At 63.1% G+C, this 19,437-nt stretch overlaps 3 protein-coding genes across 16 annotated transcripts in view; 1 reads left to right on the forward strand and 2 right to left on the reverse strand.

Annotated features, from left to right (window-relative positions):
* The first annotated feature begins 288 nt into the window (after positions 1-288).
* On the forward strand, positions 289-8,281 carry CHRM4 (cholinergic receptor muscarinic 4). Its single transcript, XM_059709524.1, has 2 exons — positions 289-403; positions 5,586-8,281. The coding sequence occupies exon 2, from the start codon at positions 5,601-5,603 to the stop codon at positions 7,029-7,031; it is 1,431 nt and encodes a 476-aa protein (XP_059565507.1). The 5' UTR covers positions 289-403; positions 5,586-5,600; the 3' UTR covers positions 7,032-8,281.
* A 104-nt stretch (positions 8,282-8,385) lies between these two features.
* Positions 8,386-10,642, reverse strand: MDK (midkine). 2 transcript variants are annotated; one of them, XM_059709526.1, is made up of 5 exons: positions 10,529-10,642; positions 9,737-9,813; positions 9,428-9,595; positions 9,152-9,313; positions 8,386-8,542 (listed from the first exon to the last, which is right to left on the reverse strand). In XM_059709526.1, exons 2-5 carry the CDS (start codon positions 9,810-9,812, stop codon positions 8,517-8,519), a joined length of 432 nt encoding a protein of 143 aa, XP_059565509.1. In that variant the 5' UTR covers position 9,813; positions 10,529-10,642; the 3' UTR covers positions 8,386-8,516. The 2 variants fall into 2 exon arrangements, with proteins under 2 accessions (XP_059565509.1, XP_059565508.1); XM_059709525.1 differs by lacking the exon at positions 10,529-10,642 and adding an exon at positions 10,047-10,144 and having other exon boundaries at positions 8,387-8,542.
* A 634-nt stretch (positions 10,643-11,276) lies between these two features.
* DGKZ (diacylglycerol kinase zeta) overlaps positions 11,277-19,437 on the reverse strand; it is a 41,307-nt gene continuing 33,146 nt past the window's right edge. For 8 of the 13 annotated variants that reach the window (XM_059709514.1, XM_059709513.1, XM_059709515.1 and 5 more), the window contains 24 exons: positions 19,246-19,362; positions 19,075-19,146; positions 18,715-18,810; positions 18,377-18,459; positions 18,215-18,275; positions 18,009-18,122; positions 17,777-17,917; positions 17,181-17,259; positions 16,946-17,001; positions 16,749-16,811; positions 16,571-16,644; positions 16,377-16,488; positions 15,802-16,001; positions 15,514-15,614; positions 15,316-15,395; positions 15,153-15,222; positions 14,971-15,011; positions 14,332-14,471; positions 13,512-13,543; positions 13,258-13,301; positions 12,690-12,810; positions 12,567-12,600; positions 12,223-12,340; positions 11,277-11,970 (listed from right to left, as the gene is read on the reverse strand). In XM_059709514.1, coding sequence (XP_059565497.1) covers positions 11,854-11,970; positions 12,223-12,340; positions 12,567-12,600; positions 12,690-12,810; positions 13,258-13,301; positions 13,512-13,543; positions 14,332-14,471; positions 14,971-15,011; positions 15,153-15,222; positions 15,316-15,395; positions 15,514-15,614; positions 15,802-16,001; positions 16,377-16,488; positions 16,571-16,644; positions 16,749-16,811; positions 16,946-17,001; positions 17,181-17,259; positions 17,777-17,917; positions 18,009-18,122; positions 18,215-18,275; positions 18,377-18,459; positions 18,715-18,810; positions 19,075-19,146; positions 19,246-19,362 — 2,166 coding nt within the window. In that variant the 3' untranslated portion in view covers positions 11,277-11,853. The remainder of the gene's footprint in view (positions 11,971-12,222; positions 12,341-12,566; positions 12,601-12,689; positions 12,811-13,257; positions 13,302-13,511; positions 13,544-14,331; positions 14,472-14,970; positions 15,012-15,152; positions 15,223-15,315; positions 15,396-15,513; positions 15,615-15,801; positions 16,002-16,376; positions 16,489-16,570; positions 16,645-16,748; positions 16,812-16,945; positions 17,002-17,180; positions 17,260-17,776; positions 17,918-18,008; positions 18,123-18,214; positions 18,276-18,376; positions 18,460-18,714; positions 18,811-19,074; positions 19,147-19,245; positions 19,363-19,437) is intronic. The other 5 variants (XM_059709516.1, XM_059709511.1, XM_059709510.1 and 2 more) reach the window with 1 other exon arrangement.

A 19,437-nucleotide genomic window follows, 5' to 3' on the forward strand; every position in this document is an offset into this window, starting at 1 on the left:
CGAGCCCCCAGCGAAGCCACACTGTCGGCGTGGGCGGTGTCCCCACGATGCCCGAGTGGGGAGCTGCCGGCCGGCTCCAATGAGGGGCGCGCGTAGCTGGGGTCCCCGACGCCCCGGCGGTGCCCCCCGCGCGTCCTCGTTGGGTGGCCGGCCCCGGGCGGGCGGCGCGGCCCCACCAGGATTGGCTGCCTCCCCGTGACATCACGCGGCTCGGGAAAAGTGCGAGCGTGAGCGCGAGTCGGAGCCACAGCGCCGGGAGCTGCGGGCGGAGCAGGGGCCGCCCCTCGCACCCCGTCCCCGCCCCCGGCCCGCAGCCCGACCGCCCGCCCCGCCCGCTGGCCCGCGGGGCCGCCCTTCTCTCCCGCCGTCTGTCAGGTGCGAAGGGAGCGGGCGGAGGTGTCTGGTAAGTGACTTCCGCGGCAGCGCGGGGGCGTGGGGGGACTCGGTTGGGGGAGAAGGACGCGGGGCTCGCGGACCCTCTGAGGCTCCTCAGAGGCTGTCCGACCGGGAGGGACCCCAGGCATCTCTGGGGGAGCGCGGGGCAGGGGGCTGCAGAGGGCACGGCTGGAGGGGAGGCCGGGAGCCTCGCGGAGGCTGCAGGTGCGCCTCTGGGAAGCAATGGGCATTCAGGACGTCGGCAGGGTGTGCCCGCTCCCAGCCCCGAGGAGGCAGGGGCAGCCGTCGGGGGCAGGACCCGCACTCCAGCCCTCCCACTGGCGGCTCTGCAGGGCGTGGGGCTGTGGAGCCCAAAGAGCCCTTTTCCCGCCCGCCTCCCTGCCCCCCCTCCCCCCGGCGCCGCCAGCCCACTCTTGGCCATGGAGTCCGCCATCAGCGACCTTGAACCCCGACGGAAAGCACCCCTGCCCTCTCTGGCGCCCCTCCCCCACTCCAGGACGCTCCCTCGCTGTTGCCCCTGCCCGGAGCCGCGGAGATCAGCGTTAAACCCAAGCCACCTGGTTGAAGTGTCAGGATCAGTGTCGGTACCAAATCCCCTGCACCCCTTCTCTCTCCCCTGGATTCCTGAGTCCCCTCTCCTCCCCCAGGGACAGATCCAAGGGCCCCAGCGTTCCCGGAGCCCTAGCGCGAAAGCCTAAGAACCCACCCCTACCCCCAAGGTGTCCAGAGCGCGCGCTCCCGTTTGGCCCGGGAAAGGGGATGGGGGAGCTCGGGACCCGGCAAAGCACCGTGCCCACGCCCAGAGGCTTCGGGAACTGCGTGCTAAGGGGTGGGGGAGGGCGGGGCCCTAGAAAGACACGACCCATGGACCGACAGGGCGACATGGAGGAGCCTCCAGATGGGCCTAGTAAGTCCCAACCCGGCCCTAGAGGCCCGCCCAATCCCTGGGCTGGAGAAACCGGTGTCCACTCCCGACACGAGGGCTCGCCGTGTTTCTCCAGCGGGGGTCAGGGTTGGGAGTGTGGGAGAAGAATCCGACACTTTCCTAACCCAATCCCCCGTCTGGGCCTCCGGTTATAGAGGTGCTGCCTGCACCCTCTCACTGGCGCCCTTTGTCGAGAACACGCAGTGGGCACACTGAGCCGAGCCTGGTGTCCCGCAGGCCGAGTGGGGGACTCTAGCAGCGGCCCCTCGACAGAAGTCAGTGCAAGGCTGGGACTCCGCACCGAAGCGTTGGGGGCATAACACTACTGAGCACTCAGCTAACACAATGCACCAAGGCCAGGGGCCGTTGCAACCCAGAGTGTAGTCCGGCCTGGTCCTGCAACCCTTCCCCGCCCACAGACGCCGGCTCTTGGCCCGACTGGATCCGCGCTCAGACAGCCAACGTCTGCGTTGAATCTCCCAGCAGAGGCGTTTGGCGGGCACTTACTGTCAGCCCTGCATTGATTCGTGTAGACACACTCACAGGCACAGGCACACCCGACCGTGTGCAACCCCCAGGCCACAGCAGTCCAGGCACACAGGCATGCACACGCACGTGTCCACACGGCGCGGGCATGCTCACGCGCACACGGGGCGCACTGGTATCCAGGCGTGGCTGAGCGGCGCGCACACACGCACATGCAGACAGCTACTCGCTTCTGCTCGCGCTCCCCAGTCATCACACATAAACCGAACTCGAACTCGCCTTCCCGCCCACACGTTCCTCGCCGGTGCCGGCCGGAATTCGGGCGCCCTTAACTTTCCCACCATTAAACCCCGCGCGGAGCCGAGGGCAGCTCCCGGGCGAGGACCGCGAGGGGATCCCTGCCTGGGGCCTCCTCTGTGCTCTGGGTCTTGTTGGAGTTGGGGGTGGTGGCTCCCCGCTCTAGGGCCGGAGCTGGCACCCAGGGGCCGACATCGCCATCTAGCGGTGCGTGCAACCCTGGGCGGGGCTGCTCGCCTCGCCAGATCCCAGGCGTCCTGGATCCTAGAGAAACGAGACAGAGAGTTTTGGTCAGGATGTCTGCGGAAGACTGAGGGGTTCAAAAAGACAACTGGGGCGGGGAGACACGGCGTTTCGCCCTGTCTGCAGCTGGAAGCTTCCCCAAGCGGGCCCAGCGCGGGACTAAACCGCCCGCCACCTCCCCGGAGACAAGATGTCCTCAAATGGAGACAGGAGATCTCTCTGGGAAAACTAAGTGGGGGAGGCGGAGGGAAATGGGTGGGGACCCTGCGCAAGCCTCCCCAACCCACTCCTACTTGTGTCGTTATAAAGGGGAGAGAGAAGAGGCAGGGAATTGCCGCTGAGGCAGAATTTGGGGTTGGGAATGAGGCTCCGGGGTTCTCAACCTGCCCCGCTGCCTACTGACACACTGGCTGACTTTAGGCAACTTAATTAACACGATCATTATCGGTAAGAAGACACATCTGTAAGATGAAGGAAACTAACATTACCTGCCTTTTCAGGCTGCTGTAAGGATTAAACCAGGTAATCTATAGAAAAAGCTCAGAGGGATTCCTGACTCATTGTTAACACTCAATAAACAAGAGCGATTATGTTTTTCCTGCTCAGCACCTTGGGTCCCATTCTGATCTCGCTGGCCGTGTCCTGGTCCGGAGAGGCTAGCACCACGGTGTCCTTGGGGCCGGCTGACAGATCACTCCTGCCCACCTTGCTTGCCTGCCTGTGTCTGAGAGGGCAGCCTCTCCAAGCTGGTGCTTCAGCCCTCCCACCCAGCTCAGAGGGTGACGCCTGAGCTTTTATTTCAGTCCCGCCCAGGGTTGTACCCACAGCACCGCACCGCACTGCACCGCTAGATGCTCTCAGAGCTGAAAGGGGCCATCGGACCCCGGGGAGGGGGCGTTATCTTGACTCATTTGTGACCTTGAGGGGGTGACACCACCCATCTCCGAGCCTCTCCCTGCAGTGGACCCAGGAATTGGCAGGCAAATTTAAACTGCCAGGCCAGGAGGCTGGGTCTGTGTCTGCGACGGTGGATTAGGGGGGGTTTGAGGCCAGGCTTGGGGGTCACGGGGACTTGGCTCCCGCCTCCAGTGCATTTTCATGCTGGAGATGGAGTTCAGTTGCTGATCCCCATAGCTGCTCAGGCGGGGGGTTGTCCCGAGGAGTCCTCTCTCGCTTGCAAAGGAGAGAGGTGCAGGAAGGTGAGGCGGCCTGTCTAGGGCCACACAGCCCCCGCTGGCCTTGAAGCCGGGCAGCAGCGCGAGTGCTGGTCCCTTCTTCCTCCTCCCTCCACACCCGCTGCCTCTCCCCCTCGGTTTCGCTCTCACACAGACGCACAGAACTGCGTATATGACAGTGACTGGTGGTGCTGCGATGGGCCCAGGCGTGTGTGTGTAATGGTGCGCGTGTTGGCGGGTGTGAAGGAGCTGGGCAGGGCGGCTGCCCTGGCACAGCGCACAGGGTGTGGGCCTCCCTCACAAGTTTGGGAAAGGAAGAGGGGGAGGGGAGGTCAAGAGGAGCCTGGGAGGGAGGGCGCACAGGATCAGGGCTGGGGCCTTATGCTGGGGGACCCCAGCTGGTGCACTGGTGACCCAGGGTTGCCCTGAGGGGCAGGCCACGGGACCCCCTGCAGCAGCTCCTCTCTTCTCTCTGGGACACTGTCACCCTTTGGGTCCTCCTAGAGGCCTTGGGGCTGACCCTGACGCCTGCCTGGGAAGCCAGGTATGTCTTTCCTCAGTGATGGCCCTTTGGGCTTCTGATGCCTCAAGGGTCTCAGCCCCTGGTTGCTGACAGACTCCAACTACCATGCACCTCGCCCCCATGCCCTAGGGCAGGGTGAGAGCTCTGGGAGAGAAACGTGCTCCCCTGAGCCTCTCTGCACAGCTCCCGCCCCTCCTCCTCAAGGCTCCCGGCTCCATGCCACCTCCTGGGTCCTCTGAGAGGCCTTCCCCCAGCTGGATCACTGGTGAGTCTTTGGGCCTCCCTCAGCCAGACTCGTAGCTCCGGGACAGCAACATGATGTCAAGGAGCTGTGGAACCCTGGTCAGGTTAACACCTCTGTGCCTCGGTTTCCTCAACTATAAGCAGTGAAAAATAACAGTATTACCTCATAGGTTTGTTGTGAGGATGAAATGAATTAATATTTATATAAAAAGTCTTGAGAGTGTCTGGCACTTAGTGGAGAGTAAATGTTAGCTGCTAAGGGATTGGAGAGCAGGCCCCCTGGTAGTTTGCTTAAGAAACGATCAAAAGGCTGCCCTGGCTGGTGTGGCTCCAGTGGTGGAGAGTCGCCCCATGCACCAAGAGGTCACTGGTTTGATTCCCAGCCCGGGCTGCTGCTCAGTCCCCAGTAGGCGGAGTGCAGGAGGCAGCCAAAGGATGTTACTCTCCCCCTCCCTCTTCCTCTCTCACTAAAATCAATAAAAACATATTTTTAAAAAAAGAAAATAGCCGAAACCGGTTTGGCTCAGTGGATAGAACATTGGCCTGTGGACTGAAAGGTCCCGGGTTCGATTCCAGTCAAGGGCATGTACCTGGGTTGCGGGCACATCCCCAGTGGGAGATGTGCAGGAGGCAGCTGATCGATGTTTCTCTCTCATCGATGTTTCTAACTCTCTATCTCTCTCCCTTCCTCTCTGTAAAAAATCAATAAAATATATTAAAAAAAAAGAAAAGAAAATAAATGATCCAAGGACTGAATGAATATTTCCCACATGCTGACATCTGGGACCACTCATCCCTCTCCTCTCCTTCCTTGGGTCCCACCCACACTGGCCCTCGGTCCTTGTCTCACACATGCCTCAGGGCCATTGCCCTTGAGTAGGCCACTTTCTGAAGCTCATGTGGCTGCCTCCCTGTCATCACCTCCCCGGAGAGGCCGGCCGTCACTGATCAGCCAGCAGGGGCAGCCCTGTCTGTCCCCCGATCCACTCCCTGTGCCATCACTCTTCCTTGCTTTCTTTCTGGCACTTCTTTGTTGTTGCTCACGGTTTGTATGTCTCTCCTGATCCGACTGTAAGCTCCGTGAGAGTGGGGGCCGAGTGTGTCTCACTCACTTCTGGTGCCGCAGCGCCCAGCGCTCACTCAATAAATGATGCACACGCGAATGAGGAGGTGATGGGACAGAGCTCCCTAAAGTTCCGCAGGATGAGGTTCCTCTGGCCTCTCGACTCGTTCCCCCACGTTCCCCTTCTAATCCACTTCGACAGCTCACCTTTCCTCTCTCTCTTTCCTCCTCCAGACACTGCTAACCAAAATGGCGAACTTCACACCCGTCAACGGCAGCTCAGGCAACCAGTCTGTGCGCCTGGTCACAGCAACCCCTAACCGCTACGAGACAGTGGAGATGGTCTTCATCGCCACGGTGACGGGCTCGCTGAGCCTGGTGACTGTGGTGGGCAACATCCTGGTGATGCTGTCCATCAAGGTCAACAGGCAGCTGCAGACGGTCAACAACTACTTCCTCTTCAGCCTGGCGTGTGCCGACCTCATCATCGGCGCGTTCTCCATGAACCTCTACACCGTGTACATCATCAAGGGCTACTGGCCTCTGGGCGCCGTGGTCTGTGACCTGTGGTTGGCCCTGGACTACGTGGTGAGCAACGCCTCCGTCATGAACCTTCTCATCATCAGCTTTGACCGGTACTTCTGCGTCACCAAGCCCCTCACCTACCCGGCCCGGCGCACCACCAAGACGGCCGGCCTCATGATCGCTGCCGCCTGGGTCCTGTCCTTCGTGCTCTGGGCGCCCGCCATCTTGTTCTGGCAGTTTGTGGTGGGCAAGCGGACAGTGCCCGACAACCAGTGCTTCATCCAGTTCCTGTCCAACCCGGCGGTGACCTTCGGCACGGCCATCGCTGCCTTCTACCTGCCCGTGGTCATCATGACGGTGCTGTACATCCACATCTCCCTGGCCAGTCGCAGCCGAGTTCACAAGCGCCGGCCGGAAGGCCCGAAGGAGAAGGCCAAGCCGCTGGCTTTCCTCAAGAGCCCCCTGATGAAGCAGAGCACCAAGAAGGCCCCGCCAGCAGCGGCCCGAGAGGAGCTGCGCAACGGGAAGCCGGAGGAGGCCCCTCCGCCCGCCCTGCGGCCCCCGCCACGCCCGGTGGCCGACAAGGACACTTCCCACGACTCCAGCTCAGGCAGCGCCACCCAGAATACCAAGGAACAGCCACCCACAGAGCTGTCCACCACGGAGGTCACCACGCCTGCCACGCCTACCCCTCGCCTACAGCCCCGGGCCCTCCACCCAGCCTCGAAATGGTCCAAGATCCAGATTGTGACGAAGCAGACAGGCAACGAGTGTGTGACAGCCATCGAGATTGTGCCTGCCACGCCAGCTGGCATGCGTCCAGCGACCAACGTGGCCCGCAAATTTGCCAGCATCGCCCGCAACCAGGTGCGCAAGAAGCGGCAGATGGCAGCCCGGGAGCGCAAGGTGACGCGGACCATCTTTGCCATTCTGCTGGCCTTCATTCTCACCTGGACGCCCTACAACGTTATGGTCCTGGTGAACACCTTCTGCAATAGCTGCGTCCCTGAGACGGTGTGGTCCATTGGCTACTGGCTCTGCTATGTCAACAGCACCATCAACCCTGCCTGCTATGCCCTCTGCAATGCCACCTTTAAAAAGACCTTCAGGCACCTGCTGCTCTGCCAGTATCGGAACATCGGCACTGCCAGGTAGACAGGCAGGGGCGTCATAGGAGGTCCTGGCGGTCGCATGTGTGTGCTGGGGGACCACGTGGCTCAGCTGCTGCAGGGGCAGGATTTGGAGGCACCTCTCGTGTTCACAGTCGCTGAAGAGGACAGAGGTCCCAGACCCTGTGAGGCTCAGGAAGAAGCTCTGGCTGGATTCAGAGAGACCAGCTCTTTGCTCAGAGGAGGGTCAGCCCTAGGAAGGGTCTGAAGCAGGACTGCCTGACCCATCTCTCTTGTCCTGCCTCAGGGAGCTGGGGGCACTGGCCTCCGTGGGCACCTGCCCTATGACTAACCAGCGGGGCTGGAAGAATGGACATCTGGAGGGGAGCAGAAGCCAGGACCCCCTTGGGAGGAGCAGAGGCCAAAGCTTAGGAAAGGAGGCTCAGGAAGGAGTAGGGTTCCCCATTCCGTTGTAATCGGTGCTTTCTGCCCCCTTGCACCCTGCATGAAGGCTCAGCCCCCTCTCGCAAACCCCACTCCTTGCTGCAGCTACTCGGCCAGGTACTGGTTGGATGGGTGGGCTGGCTGGAGGCCAGGCAGAGTGGGCTCTGGGGCACCCCCTTCTGCAGCACAGCCCTGGCCAGTCAGGATGGGCCAGCATGTCTTCCATTCACTCAGGAGCTGAGGCCTGGCCTCCCATGGTCCCAGCCTGAGCAGGGAACAGTCCACCTGATTCTGAAGAGCCCTCCCCTCCCCAAGTAGAAGGCTCATCCCAGGTCACACCTAGTGAAGGGGGGGATGTGACCCAGTGAAGGGGGGGCTGTGGTGGGCAGTGTTCCCTTGGCCTCTGCAGGGAGGGAGGCCTGGGTCACCAGAGACAAAGAGATGGACTTTACCCACAGATTTCAGTGCCAGTGAAGGCGGGGTTTAAGGCTGGCAAGCAACCCTTATCTTTACTCTCCCAACCCATAGAACCTTCCGGATTGGCAGTGGCCAGACCCAAGGACCTTTGCCTGGGAGTGTCAGCCTTAGTCTTGCGGGTTCCTGCCCCAGCTGTGGTGTGGCCCCGGACAAGGACTGAAAGGCTCAGAGGACTCGGGGCAGTGGGGGGCCTTGGAAGAAATTTCAAAACTGGTCTTTTTCTATGAGCTCCGGGGAGCACCGAGCCCCCAAGAAAAACCACCTTTCCCTCCACACTCTCCCCCTCCCAACAAATTACCACAGCAAAATCCCCAGGAAGGGGCTTTTATATATTAAAAAAAAAAAAAAGCTTTTATTGGGAGAAAATGAGTTTTATTTGTTTTTTAGCAATGGCATCATGGTGGGTAAGAACAGGGGCAGGGGAACAAATTCCTTTGGGGGAGGCTCCAGCTGCCAGAATCCCTTGTCCCTCCCCACTGCAGGCACTTGGGGGGTGGGGGAGGGCCGGGCATGATTGATAAAGCTGAAGTCACAAAAGGCACTGGTGGGTTATACTGGGGCTGGGGAGGGAGCATGTGGGCCAGGGGCTCTTTGGATTCAGGCCTGGCCTCTAGTCCTTTCCCTTCCCTTTCTTGGCTGTAAAACAAGAAAGAAATACCGTGTTAGGAGAATTCAGGTGATCCCTCTACTCCTCGGGGGGGAAGGAAACTCTGCCCCCTAGTGGTTCTCAGTCAGGGGACCTGAAAGCCGGTGGGGCAGGGCAGCCATTACGCTGCTGGACCTCTCCCCCTCTCCAACTTCAACTTTCACCGGGGATCAGATCACCTTCAAGTCCCAGCCCCGCCACCCTGGGCGACAGCCGCGCCTCCTCATCCGAGGGCGGCCCGCTCACCTCTGCCCCGTGGCCTCTCTGGGCTGCTGGGACTCAGGGGTCAGATAAGGGCAGAGGACCCTCGAGCAGCGAAGCCCCTCCCCACTCAAAGGGCACAGCTGGCCAGATGCTCCACTGGCTGGACAGGGGACAAAGCCCTTCCAGGATGCGCCCTGGACCCGAAGCCAGACGCTCCAACGGGGCAGCGTCACCGCCCTCACTGGGGCCAGAAGGAATTCACGTCACCTGAGCACCGGGGTCCATGCCCCCCTAAGGCGTCTCTACAGACAGGGGAACTCACGCACCCGGGCCCCACACCTCAGGCTTAACCATGCCCCTCAAGGTGGGGGCAGCCCCCTCCCCCCGCAGCTGACCTTTGGCCTTGGCTTTGGTCTTGGGGGCACAGGGCTTGGTGACGCGGATGGTCTCCTGGCACTGGGCGTTGTACCGCGCCTTCTTCAGGGTGCCCTGGCGGGCTTTGGTGCCCGAGCTCCCATCGCAGGACCCCCAGCTCTCAAACTTGTACTTGCAGTCGGCTGGCAGGAGAGCGCCCGGGGTCAGAGCGGGGCTGCCCGTGGCCTCCCGCCAAGGCCTGCCCGGCTTCGGGGGGCCGTCCGTGCCCCGTCCCGGCCCCCGCCGCGCCCCCTCACCTCCGAACTCCTTCTTCCAGTTGCACGGCACCCGGCAGCGGAGGCGCTGGGTCTGGGCCCCGCAGGTCCCTTCGCGGAAGCCCGCCCCGCAGTCCTTGCTGCTGGGGGTGCAGGGTCCCCAGGTCCACTCGGCGCATTCGCTCCCGGGGCCGCCCTTCTTCACTTTGTCTAAAACGCACGGGGAGCGGCGCTCAGGACCCGGGGCACCCGTTCCAGGGGTCCCGGCCTCGGAGCCCAGGAGGCCAGCCCGAGGCGGCCGGCCTCACCTGCCCGTCTCCAGCCTCCTCCGCCCCCCACGCCTGACATCACCTTTCTTTTTGGCCGCCGCGGAGGTGAGCGCCAGCAGGGCGAGGAAGGCGAGGAGGAGGAAGCCTCGGTGCTGCATCCTGGTGGTGGGGGTGGTGGTGGTGGTGGGGAGACGGGTCAGGGGAACGCGCCCGCCCTTCCCCTCGGGAGCCGCGCGCTGGGACCCCCACCAGCCTCCCCATTTTCCAGGCCCAAAGGGCCCGACTCCTCCGGAGCGTACAGCCGGGAGGCGCCCCCAGGACGCAGCTCAGACCCCCCAGCCTCCAGCCTCCAGCCCTCGGCCGACAGCCGCCCCTCCGGCCCGCGCGCTCACTCGCTGGCTGCCCGCGATGCTTCGCTCCCGTCCCGCTCAGGCCGCTGCGGCCCCTTTTGTCTCCAGAACCGGTATGAGCCGGTCACATGGGCCCCCGCCCCCTCCCCCGTTCTCCCCCCACCACCGAGGAAGGGCCCGCCCCCTCCCCACAAACCCGCGCCGCCCCCCCCCGCCCCCGCCCCCGGCGTCCCCGCCTCCGCTCCCGCTCCGCGTTCTTGGCGCCTCCACCCGGCTTCCCGCCGCCCGTCCCGCATCCTCGTTCGCCCGCCGGTGCCCTCCGCCCTCAGAGGCCTGGCCCCCCACTTTCTGAGCCCAGGGTCCCCGGACCCCAGGCCTGCGCCTGGCCCTGCTCCCCCGGTCCCCGGCCCCGGGCCCAGCGCTCTATCCCCGCCCCCCGCCCCCTCCCAGGGGCCGCCCCACGCCCCCGAAGGACGCCCGCCTCCCTGCCGAGCCTTCGAGGGGGACCTGGACGGAGCTCGGACCCGGGGTGTCTCTGGGCCCGCGTTCCAGCTCGTGTGGCTCCGTCCCCCGCGCCCCTGGTGCCGCTTGCCCCGTCGGGGTCCCGCTCCACGCCCCCGGGCCTGCGCGCCCCCCGCGCCCCCCTTGCAGCTGGAGAGGCGGTCGGGACAGCCCGCAGACGGCTTCGCTCGCGGGCAGGGAGGCGCTTGGTTCCGTGGGGCGCTCGGGACGGGAGCCCCGGAGGCCGCTCACGGGTCGGGAGGGGGTGGCGCTGCCTTTCCCGGAGCGCAGGTTTGGGGCGGGGGGGGGAGTTGGAGGAGGAACCCGCAGGCCTGGATTGGGGAAGACCTGGGAGCTGACAAGTTCTGAGAAGTTCCAGACGCGGCCTCGGCGGCAGCAGCACATGCCCACCCTGGGAGCTGGGGACCACCTCCCCGACCCCCCTAATCAGCGGAAGCCACTGAGGCCTGGGGGAGGGGGCTTGCCCGAGGCCACGGGGCAGAGCGACCTAAGAATCCAGTCCTGCCCCTGCCCCACTTCTCTTTCACTTTCATTGTTATCGTCCCTGCGGGAAGCGGGAAGGGGCGGAACTCAGCTCCTCCCTCCGCCCCACCGAGCTAGGCAGCCCGGCAGAGGTCAGGTCCGGGGCAGGCCCTGGGGCCCACCGCCTAAGAGAAGTTTCTGGGTCCCCGGTGTCCAATCGCCCCACTGAGGATACCCCAGCAGACGCCGCTGCTTCTGCCAGACTACTCCCGCAAGAAAAGAAATGCAGAAAGGAAAAAAAATCTCTTTACTGAGTCACACCCAGCTGTAAACAAGTCACCATGGGAGCCCCACCCCAACCCCCAGACCACAGTCCTCGAGGAAATACTGGGGAAGGTCAGTGGGGCAGGTGCCAAGCAGGGCAGCGGGCAGGCAGATGCAGCGGCTCCAGGTTTGTGGGAAGATGGGGTCAGAGCAGGAGTGGGGACTGAGCTCCCAGGAGCCTCAGAGCAGGGCCCGTAAGGACCAGGTGGCTAGGAGGCACCCTGATAGAGCTGCCCTCCTCTGCCCCCTCCCACACACTAGGGAGGGCACCCACTGAGGGTGAGGGCCGCCTGCGTGGCCCAGCCCCAGCTCCCCAACGGCCTGTCCAGTCCAGTCCAGGCTCCTACTCCCCCGTGAGCCTCCAGGTCGGCCCTGGGCTCAGGGGTGTGGGTGAGATGCTGCGAGTCCTCAGAGTCCAGCCCTCGGTCAGGGCGCAGCCGGGGCTCCTCCCTGGGGCCTGGCTCCCCTGGCTGCCCGACTGGAATGTGGCAGTGAGGAGGGCCGTGCTCCGGCCCGTGCTGTCTCTCAGCACTGGCCCCAGCTACACGGCCGTCTCCTGGTCCTCCCGCTGAACCATCTGGTAGTGCTGCCGGTTCTCCAGGTAGGCGGCCAGCTCCGTGTCCTGAGCCTTCTCGGCCCGCTGCCGGGGAGTGTCGCCCTGGAGGAGGGAGGAGCCGTGGCCAGGCTGCGGGGAGGGCAGGCGCTCTTCCCAGGCTGCGGGTGGGGGAGGGAGGCCTGGCCGCGCTGGGCCAGCCCCACCCCAGCTGGCTCAGGTTTCTTAAGGTTGAGGAACAGCTTTCAATCCCGGGGTGGCTGCCCTCCCGAGGCTTCCCTCACACAGGGCCCACGTCTGGGAGAGCGCTGGTCGGGGCCCTCGTGGGCTCCTTGCCCACCCTGTGGATCTGCTCACCTGCTGGTCTGTCTTCATGAGTGAGGCCCCTGCTTCCACGATGTAGTGGCAGATGGTGCGCTGGCCCAGGGCCGCTGCCTGGTGCAGACAGGTCTCCCCGCTGGGGGACAGGGGCTGGCTGTGGACCCCATCCAGTCCTCTAAGGCCCCCCCACCCCCATCAGTCTCCCGAGGGCCATCAGGAAGGGCAGGAAGTTTGGGGCCCTAGGATAAGGGGGTGTGGCCTAGAGGATGACAGATTGGCCGGAAAGGGTTTATGGGCTCCCACCAGACCAAACATGAGGGGTTGGATGAAGACTGGGCGGTTTCCAGGGTAACCAAGGTCCAGCACGGCCAGATACTCACTTTTCCTCTACAGCATCAAGGATCTCTTGGGGGGCTGGCGGAGAGGGGAGGGACAGGTCAGAGGCCTGGCAGCCTCTCTTCCCTCCCCGTGGCCCAGCCCAGGGCCCCAGTGGCCCAGCTTACCGTGGTCCAGCAGGTAGCGGACCACTTCCTTGCTGCCAGTGCTGACTGCGTGGTGCAGGAGCGTGCGACTCTGACCATCACGGTGCATGAGGTCCCCCCCAGCTTGGTGCAGCTCCTGGAGCTGAGGGCAGGAGGCAGAGCAGGGCTGGGGCTCCTCTGGCCCAGCCTTTCCAGCCACAGAAACGCCCCCCAACTCACAGGCTACAGGCCTGGCACTAGCGTGCTCACACAGGTCACCCCCTAGGGGCCGCTGGAGGTCGTTCTGGAGTGTCAGGGCTTATCTCACCCAGAGGACCCAGGCCCTGGAGCCCGCGGTTCCTCTAATACTTGCTCCTTTCCGAGCACCAGGGACAGGCTGACTGAGCTAGGAAGCCCTTATGAAGGGACACATTGTGGGCGGACAGGGGCAAGGCAGAAGGGGACAATCACCACGGAGACCCTGCTGAGGGCAAGATGATGACAGATGACTGTGCCTGGACAGGCCAGCTCTTGGCCCACCCGGAGGCACCACTCCCCACTGCCGGAGGGGGCTGCCGAGGAGAAGACGCTGGAGCCAGGGCACTGGTACCTTACAGAAGTCGTTCCTCTTGGCAGCCTCAACCAGCTCTTCACCTGCAGGAACACCTGCCTGTTACCTCCAGGGCTGGAGGCCTGGGCTTGTGTTGGTGGGTGAACATACGCATGGGGGTGCTGGGCATGTGCACCGAGGGCTGGGCTCGTGGTGGATGTGACCATGTGTACCTCAGCAGTTGTGTCTGTGTCAGGCTGTGTATGGGCCCACCTCCCCACCACCTCATCCTTATGACCAGGGAGAAGCCTCACCTTTAGGGGGTGCAGCATTCCCTGGCAGTGACCTACAAACAGAGTGGGATGAGACATGACCCCGCTACCGCACAGGCCAGCTTGTCCCCCTCCCAGCCCCAAGCAGGGGCACCCTTCATTCTTTCAACAGTTTATTGCGTGCCTCCTACAAGTCAAGTGTTGCCCTAGGCACTGGAGATACCACAGTGACCCACAGTGACCACGGCAGACGGAGAACTGGCTCTCAGGGAGCTTACATTCTAGCCAGGGAGACAAACAAGTAGACAAATAAATAAAGTCTTTTGAGAGAAGGCAGTGCTATGAAGAACACAGGAGGACAGGGTAGTGTAATTGAACGGCAACTTCAGATGAGGTGCCCCAGGAAGACTTCTCTGGGGAGGAAACACCCAGGTGTAGGTGTGAACGGAAGGGGCGGCGCCGTGAAGAACAGGAAGTGTCTGAGGCAGCAAAGCCAAGTGCGGAGGCGGGCAGACTTGAGGCCTCAGAGAACCGAGAGGCAAGTGGGGCTGGCCTGCAGCGATGGAGAGGAGAGGGCAGGCACAGGCCGTGTGCCCTGAAATGCCCACAGGGTACCGAAAGGTTCTAGGCTGGGAGCAGGAGAGCTGGAGGCAGGGGCTTAGATGGGTGGTGTGATCAGATGTGGGGGAGCCCACAGGACGCTGAAGGGTCATAAGGGTGGGAGGAGGGGTGGGCCACAAAGGCAGCTAGCTGAGTGTGAGGCCTGCACTCAGGGAAGTGGCTGGGGCTGAAGGCAGAGCTTCGGGAGCTGCTGGATTATAGGTGGGACTTAAACCAGGGACTGGAGGAGCCCGGGACTCACCGGGGTGTGGGTGAGCTGGGGGAGGTGGGGAGAGGAGAAGTGGGGGTTGGGAGGTCAGGCCGGGCCGATGCCCCCAGCAGCTCTGGGTCCAGGATATAAATCTCGTCCTGGGCGATCTCAGTCACATAGTTGAGATGTTCCTGTGGGTAGTGAGGCCAGGGCCCAGGGTCAGGGCTGGGGGTCACAGCCTTCCAGGGCAGCCAGTGGGGGTGCAAGGGCCGCAGGCTAGCAGACTTGAAGAAGCCTCTGCTCTGGACGTGAACGCTGGCAAGAGGCAGCCAGGCAAGTGGCTGCCCCTCACCTCTCCACTCACCCCTCCCCTTCCCATCCCCAAGCCTAGGCACTGACTGTGTACTGGGCCTACCAGCCCCTCCCCACTGGCAAACCTTTCCCAGGCAACCTGGCCCCTGGCCAGATGTGCTTTTTCTTCTGTGTCTTCCTGGATGGCACCTGCACTTTGAGGCCCTCCCACCCACACAGCACGCCTTTTCTGGGTACACTGGCTCCCTTTCCCTGTTGGCACCATCCCTGCACACCCTGTCCTGGAGGGCAGGGCCATGCCTGTCCATGGACATGGGCGATCTGAATGCTATGGAACACGAAGACGGCTGTAGATGGAGCGGGACGGCGAGTGCTCACCTGGGCCCGGTCGATCCTGTAGAAGCGGCTGGCAGTGGTGGCTGTGGGAGACAGTGAGCTGGCTGAAGATGCAGGGGCCCTTGTCCAGGCCCAGGTCTTCTGCTGCCCCGACCCAGGACCCCCCAGGGAGGAGGCAGGACGTGGGTTGGGGCTGCCAGGAGCCAGCCCTCAGGGCCACTTACCGTCCAGGAAGCACCACTTGGGGGACAGTTTTTGGCATGTCGGGGACATGGCTCCAGCACCTTCGGGCTCCTGGTGAGAAGAAAGGCCGGGGCTGGGTGAAGACAGAACCTGGAGCAGGAGGGAACAGCACAGGGCGAGCTTGGGCCCCGCCTCCGTCCTCACCTGCTGGAGCCTCTCGATGTGGGCGCGGCAGAGCTCGAGGTCACTGTCTCCTGGGACCACCACAGTGCCCAGTGGCACGGCTGGAAGACAGACAGGTTGTTAGCAGCCAGCTATATCCCACTGCCCTTCCTTTAGGGGACTCTGGCTCTTTAGCTGCCCCTCCCCCACCCCACCCCTCGAGCCCTGCATGCTGCTTACAGGCCTCCTTGAGCTGCTCCTTATCGTAATGCAGGGCGTCGTAGTCGTGCATGCTGACCCTGCTCACTTGGATCCGTAGCTGCTCGGGCACCGGCTGCTGGCTGAGGGCAGGGGCAATAAGAGGGGACTTGGCAAGGGCCCTGTCCAGGAATCTAGCCAAGGGTCTCCTCCCAACCTCCCTGGGGCAGAGGGACTATTAACCACTTTCCAGTTGGGGAAGTCAAGGCTCAGCGAAGGGCAGAGTCTGGCCTTGGGCCCAGGGCACATGGAGGCTGTGAAGGAACATACTCGCTGTGCAGGGGGGTGGCACTTCGCCGCTTGGCCTTCTGCACCATGGTGGCCTGGTTGCGCAGGGCGATGCGAATGCGCGAGGCGGTAAGCTTGCAGGGCTCGCCATCCACCTGCACCGGGATGGCCTTGGATGTGGTGAGCACCACCTCACGGCACTGCGTCAGCCGCTCACCATGTCCGCCCACCTGCAGCGCTGCCTGTGGGCGCAGAGGGCTCAGGTCAGGGGCCAGCATGATGGGGTCCCCAGCTCTGCTCCTGCCAGGGAGGCTCTGGCCAGAGAACAAACAGAGTGACCCCCAACAGAGAGTGGAGGGAGGGTAAGACCCCAATCAGAGAGGGGAGGTAAGGGCAAGAGCCAGACAGAGGCGATAAAGCGATTGTCCAGTCAGAGGGGATTGATGAGTGCCCCTCAGACAGAGAGAGGCTGACAGCTACTCTAAGTCAGAGAGAGGAGGAGACAGTGAGTGCCCAGCAGAGAAGGGAAGTCTGGCGACACTCCCTTCCATCTTGGAGCTGTGCTGGGCACTGTACAAAGCAGACGGGGGCTCCAGGCCCCGTGCTGGGCCACTCACCAGGGACGTCATGGTGAAGCCAATGACCTCGAGGTAGCCGTCATCGTGCCGCTGGGGCTCAAAGTCATGGTGCTCCCCAGGGTGGCCCCAGGGCATGGTGCCTGCGCAGTACCTGGAGGGAGGGAGCACGAGGGCTGCAGAGGACAGTCCTGCAGGATGAAGACAGCAGGGCCACAGAGCCTGCCCCTCCTCACCTGGGGATGTTCAGGAATACAATGCACTGGGGTTTCAGGTCCTGAATCTTGGGGGTCAGGTCAGTTCCATCACACTGGAGACAGGAACAGGGAGGGTGTTGGGGGTACACGTGTGGTGCCGAGCCAGCCTCCCTCCCAGCTGGGCCTGTCCACTCTGCCTGCAGCCCGGCCTGCTCACCACCACTCGGATGTGCTTGGCCAAGTCCTTGGAGCTGCCCATCAGGAAGTCGGAGAAGGCTGTCTGTGGGAGGCAGAGGCGTCACCATCTGGTGACAGAGACCTTCCCTCACCACCTCTGGCAGGGGCCCCGTGGCCTGGCAGACACGGGTGGGCATGGGAAGAGGGGTGCTGCTGGGCTGGCAGACCCAGACTCACCCCGGCATAGAACATCTTGTTCCGAAAGCGGCTGTTGAATTTCTCTGGGTTGGCCTCTAGGTGGCGACAAGAAATGGGGGACAGTCAGTCATTCTGGGCCTGCTGGGCTTACCAGGCTGGGGTGGAGAGGCAGGGCTGGGCGTGGGTGCCTTTCACTGGTGGGGAAAGGTCTGACCCTTTCAGGGACACTCCTGTGTCCCTGCCTCCCCTGCCTCCCCAGCAAGAGACTGCCAACCTCGAGACTCATGGAACTCCAGGGTCACGTGGGCATCAAAGCCCAGGCTGAAGTAGTTGTTGAAGACGTCCAGAGGCAGCTGGAAAAGGTGAAGGGACCAGCATGAGGGTCAGGCCTCAGATACCTCCCTGCTCCAGCCCCAGCCCCAGCCCCAGCCCCAGCCAGGGGCACTGTGCTTGCTCGGCCACACGTTTTCAGGGGCCTTTTCTGCAGGTCACAAGGTCCATCGGAGCCTCTTCCCCGCCACCTGCCTGCCTCAGTACTCTCCCCTGGGTGCCCTGTACACAAGAGCACCCTCACCCGCTGGCATCTTCCCCGGCTTTCCTTCCCCATGTGCCACAGTCTGCAGGAGCTCCACAAGGGGGACTTTGTCTTGCTCACTGCTTAGAACGGTGCCTGGCAGAGAGCAGGTACCTAGTAAATATTTGCCAAGTGGCTGAATAACAACTGTCCTGTGAGGTGAGCACCATTATTCCCATTGTATAGATGAAGAAATGAAGAGACTGACCAACGTCCTAGAACAATGGAATGGGAAAGGGGGCCAGCTCTGTCTCCTGGGAATCCCAGACACCCACTGCCCGCCTTGGCCTACCCACCCGGTCAGTGGCACCCTCTTCACGCTCCTCAGGCCCCGCCTCAGGGTTGGGCTCGGCGCGGAGGTCCCAGCGGTCCAGCTGCACCACGTTCCCCTCCTCCACGTGGGAGAGGATCTTGGACACAGGCTCATCTGTGTAGCCCTGGTGGGAGAAGCAGAAACTGAGCCCTTCCTGAGGACAGGCCTCCCCACCACACGGCCACCCCAGCAGCCCACCTCCCATGGGCTCTCACCCCGCCCCAGTTGAGGGTGCGGGCCAAGTCGTTGCCAGTGCCCAGGGGCAGGATGGCAACAGGTGGTGGTGGTTTTAAGCGCAGTTGGTCCAGGGTGGAGAGGATCCAGCCGACCTGGAGGGGGCAGAGCAGAAGAGGTCTGGTCAGGCCAGCGGGGCCCAGGCCCAGGCCCAGCCCCAGCCCCAGCCAGAAGCAGGAGGACTCACCGTGCCGTCACCCCCGCACGCCAGGATCCGCAGGTTGTGCACTTTGCGGTACATCTCCAGCCTGGGGTGAGGCGACAGGAACGGGTCAAGGCATATGGGCTGGACCCTGAGCACCAGGCAAGCCCTCACCACTGTCCCCACAGAGCCTTGGCCAATACTTACGCCTCCTTGGGCCCTCCCTGGCTCAGGTCGAACACTTGCCGGGGATTGAGATACCAGAGGAAAGACTGGATGATCTTTGCACCCTGTGGGAGACCAGGAGCCAAGAGGGTCAGGGTGGTGGGCTGAGGTGGGGAGAAGCACAGGGAGAAGGCCTGGGAAGCAGGCCCAATAAGGGGCAAGGGGGAAACAGGATTAGATTTCCCCCAGGATCCCTGGGAAATAGACGGGGCAGAGGTCTGATATGGAGCCTGGAACGGCTGTGGGTTCTGGGTGAAGGGGCAGGAATCTTGACCCCATGCCTCCCCCCAGGCTCTGTGGAGCGGGGAGGCTGTGCTTACCTGGTTGCCCCCACTCTTGGGGTTCACAAACACCAGCAGGGGCTTCATGAGGGGGGACGGGGTGGGCCTGATGATGAAGGGTCTCCAGCGGCCCTCCTGGGAGACACAGCCCGTAAGGCTCCCTCAAGTCCTGGCGGACCCTAGCCCCATGCTCAGCAGGACCCCTGGGTGCCCCCCATGTACCACCTCTGGGTCAGAGCTTATGGTGGGCCTGGCCACAGAGAGGCAACTCGCAGGCCTGACCTCTTCAGGGCCCCAGAGTCCACAATGACCCACCAGAGGCTGAGCCCATGGCAGCTTCCAAGAAACAGGCTCCTCTCTCCTGCCCCCTCCAGCCGCCTGCCTGGCCCCAGGTCTAACCTCTGGACCTTTCTTGCTGGATTTCCGCTTGAAGGACGCTCTCTTTTTCTTCTTGCTTGCCTTGAGAGTGTTCTGCAAGGGAAGCAGGGGCATTGGTGACAAGGTGGGTGAGCTGGCGTGGCTGGCAGACCCCAAGTGTGGAGGGGTGTCAAGGGTGTAGGCAGGACTCACCTGGGGCCTGCGGGCACGGAGGATCCAGGTGGGCGGGATGACCACTGCAGCATGGACCCCCAGGGAGCACGGCTCCTCGATCTGCTGCAGCATGAAGCAGGATACCTTGCTGTGGTACTAGAGGGGGGAACACAGCTGAGCTGGGCCAAGCTGAGCCCTGGGACCCCAACCTAGCACAGCACGGGATGGCCT

This window comes from Myotis daubentonii, chromosome 9, assembly GCF_963259705.1.
Source record: "Myotis daubentonii chromosome 9, mMyoDau2.1, whole genome shotgun sequence".
NCBI lineage: Eukaryota > Metazoa > Chordata > Mammalia > Chiroptera > Vespertilionidae > Myotis > Myotis daubentonii.

Bases quoted from the DNA above. Each gene is read 5' to 3' on its own strand.
- MDK (XM_059709526.1), bottom strand. From the start codon at position 9,812: ATGCAGCACCGAGGCTTCCTCCTCCTCGCCTTCCTCGCCCTGCTGGCG. The intron at 9,596-9,736 runs GTGATGTCAGGC...CGTGCGTTTTAG, and splicing joins CGCGGCGGCCAAAAAGAAAG to ACAAAGTGAAGAAGGGCGGC. The intron at 8,543-9,151 runs GTCAGCTGCGGG...CTTGTTTTACAG, and splicing joins GACCAAAGCCAAGGCCAAAG to CCAAGAAAGGGAAGGGAAAG.
- CHRM4 (XM_059709524.1), top strand. From the start codon at position 5,601: ATGGCGAACTTCACACCCGTCAACGGCAGCTCAGGCAACCAGTCTGTG.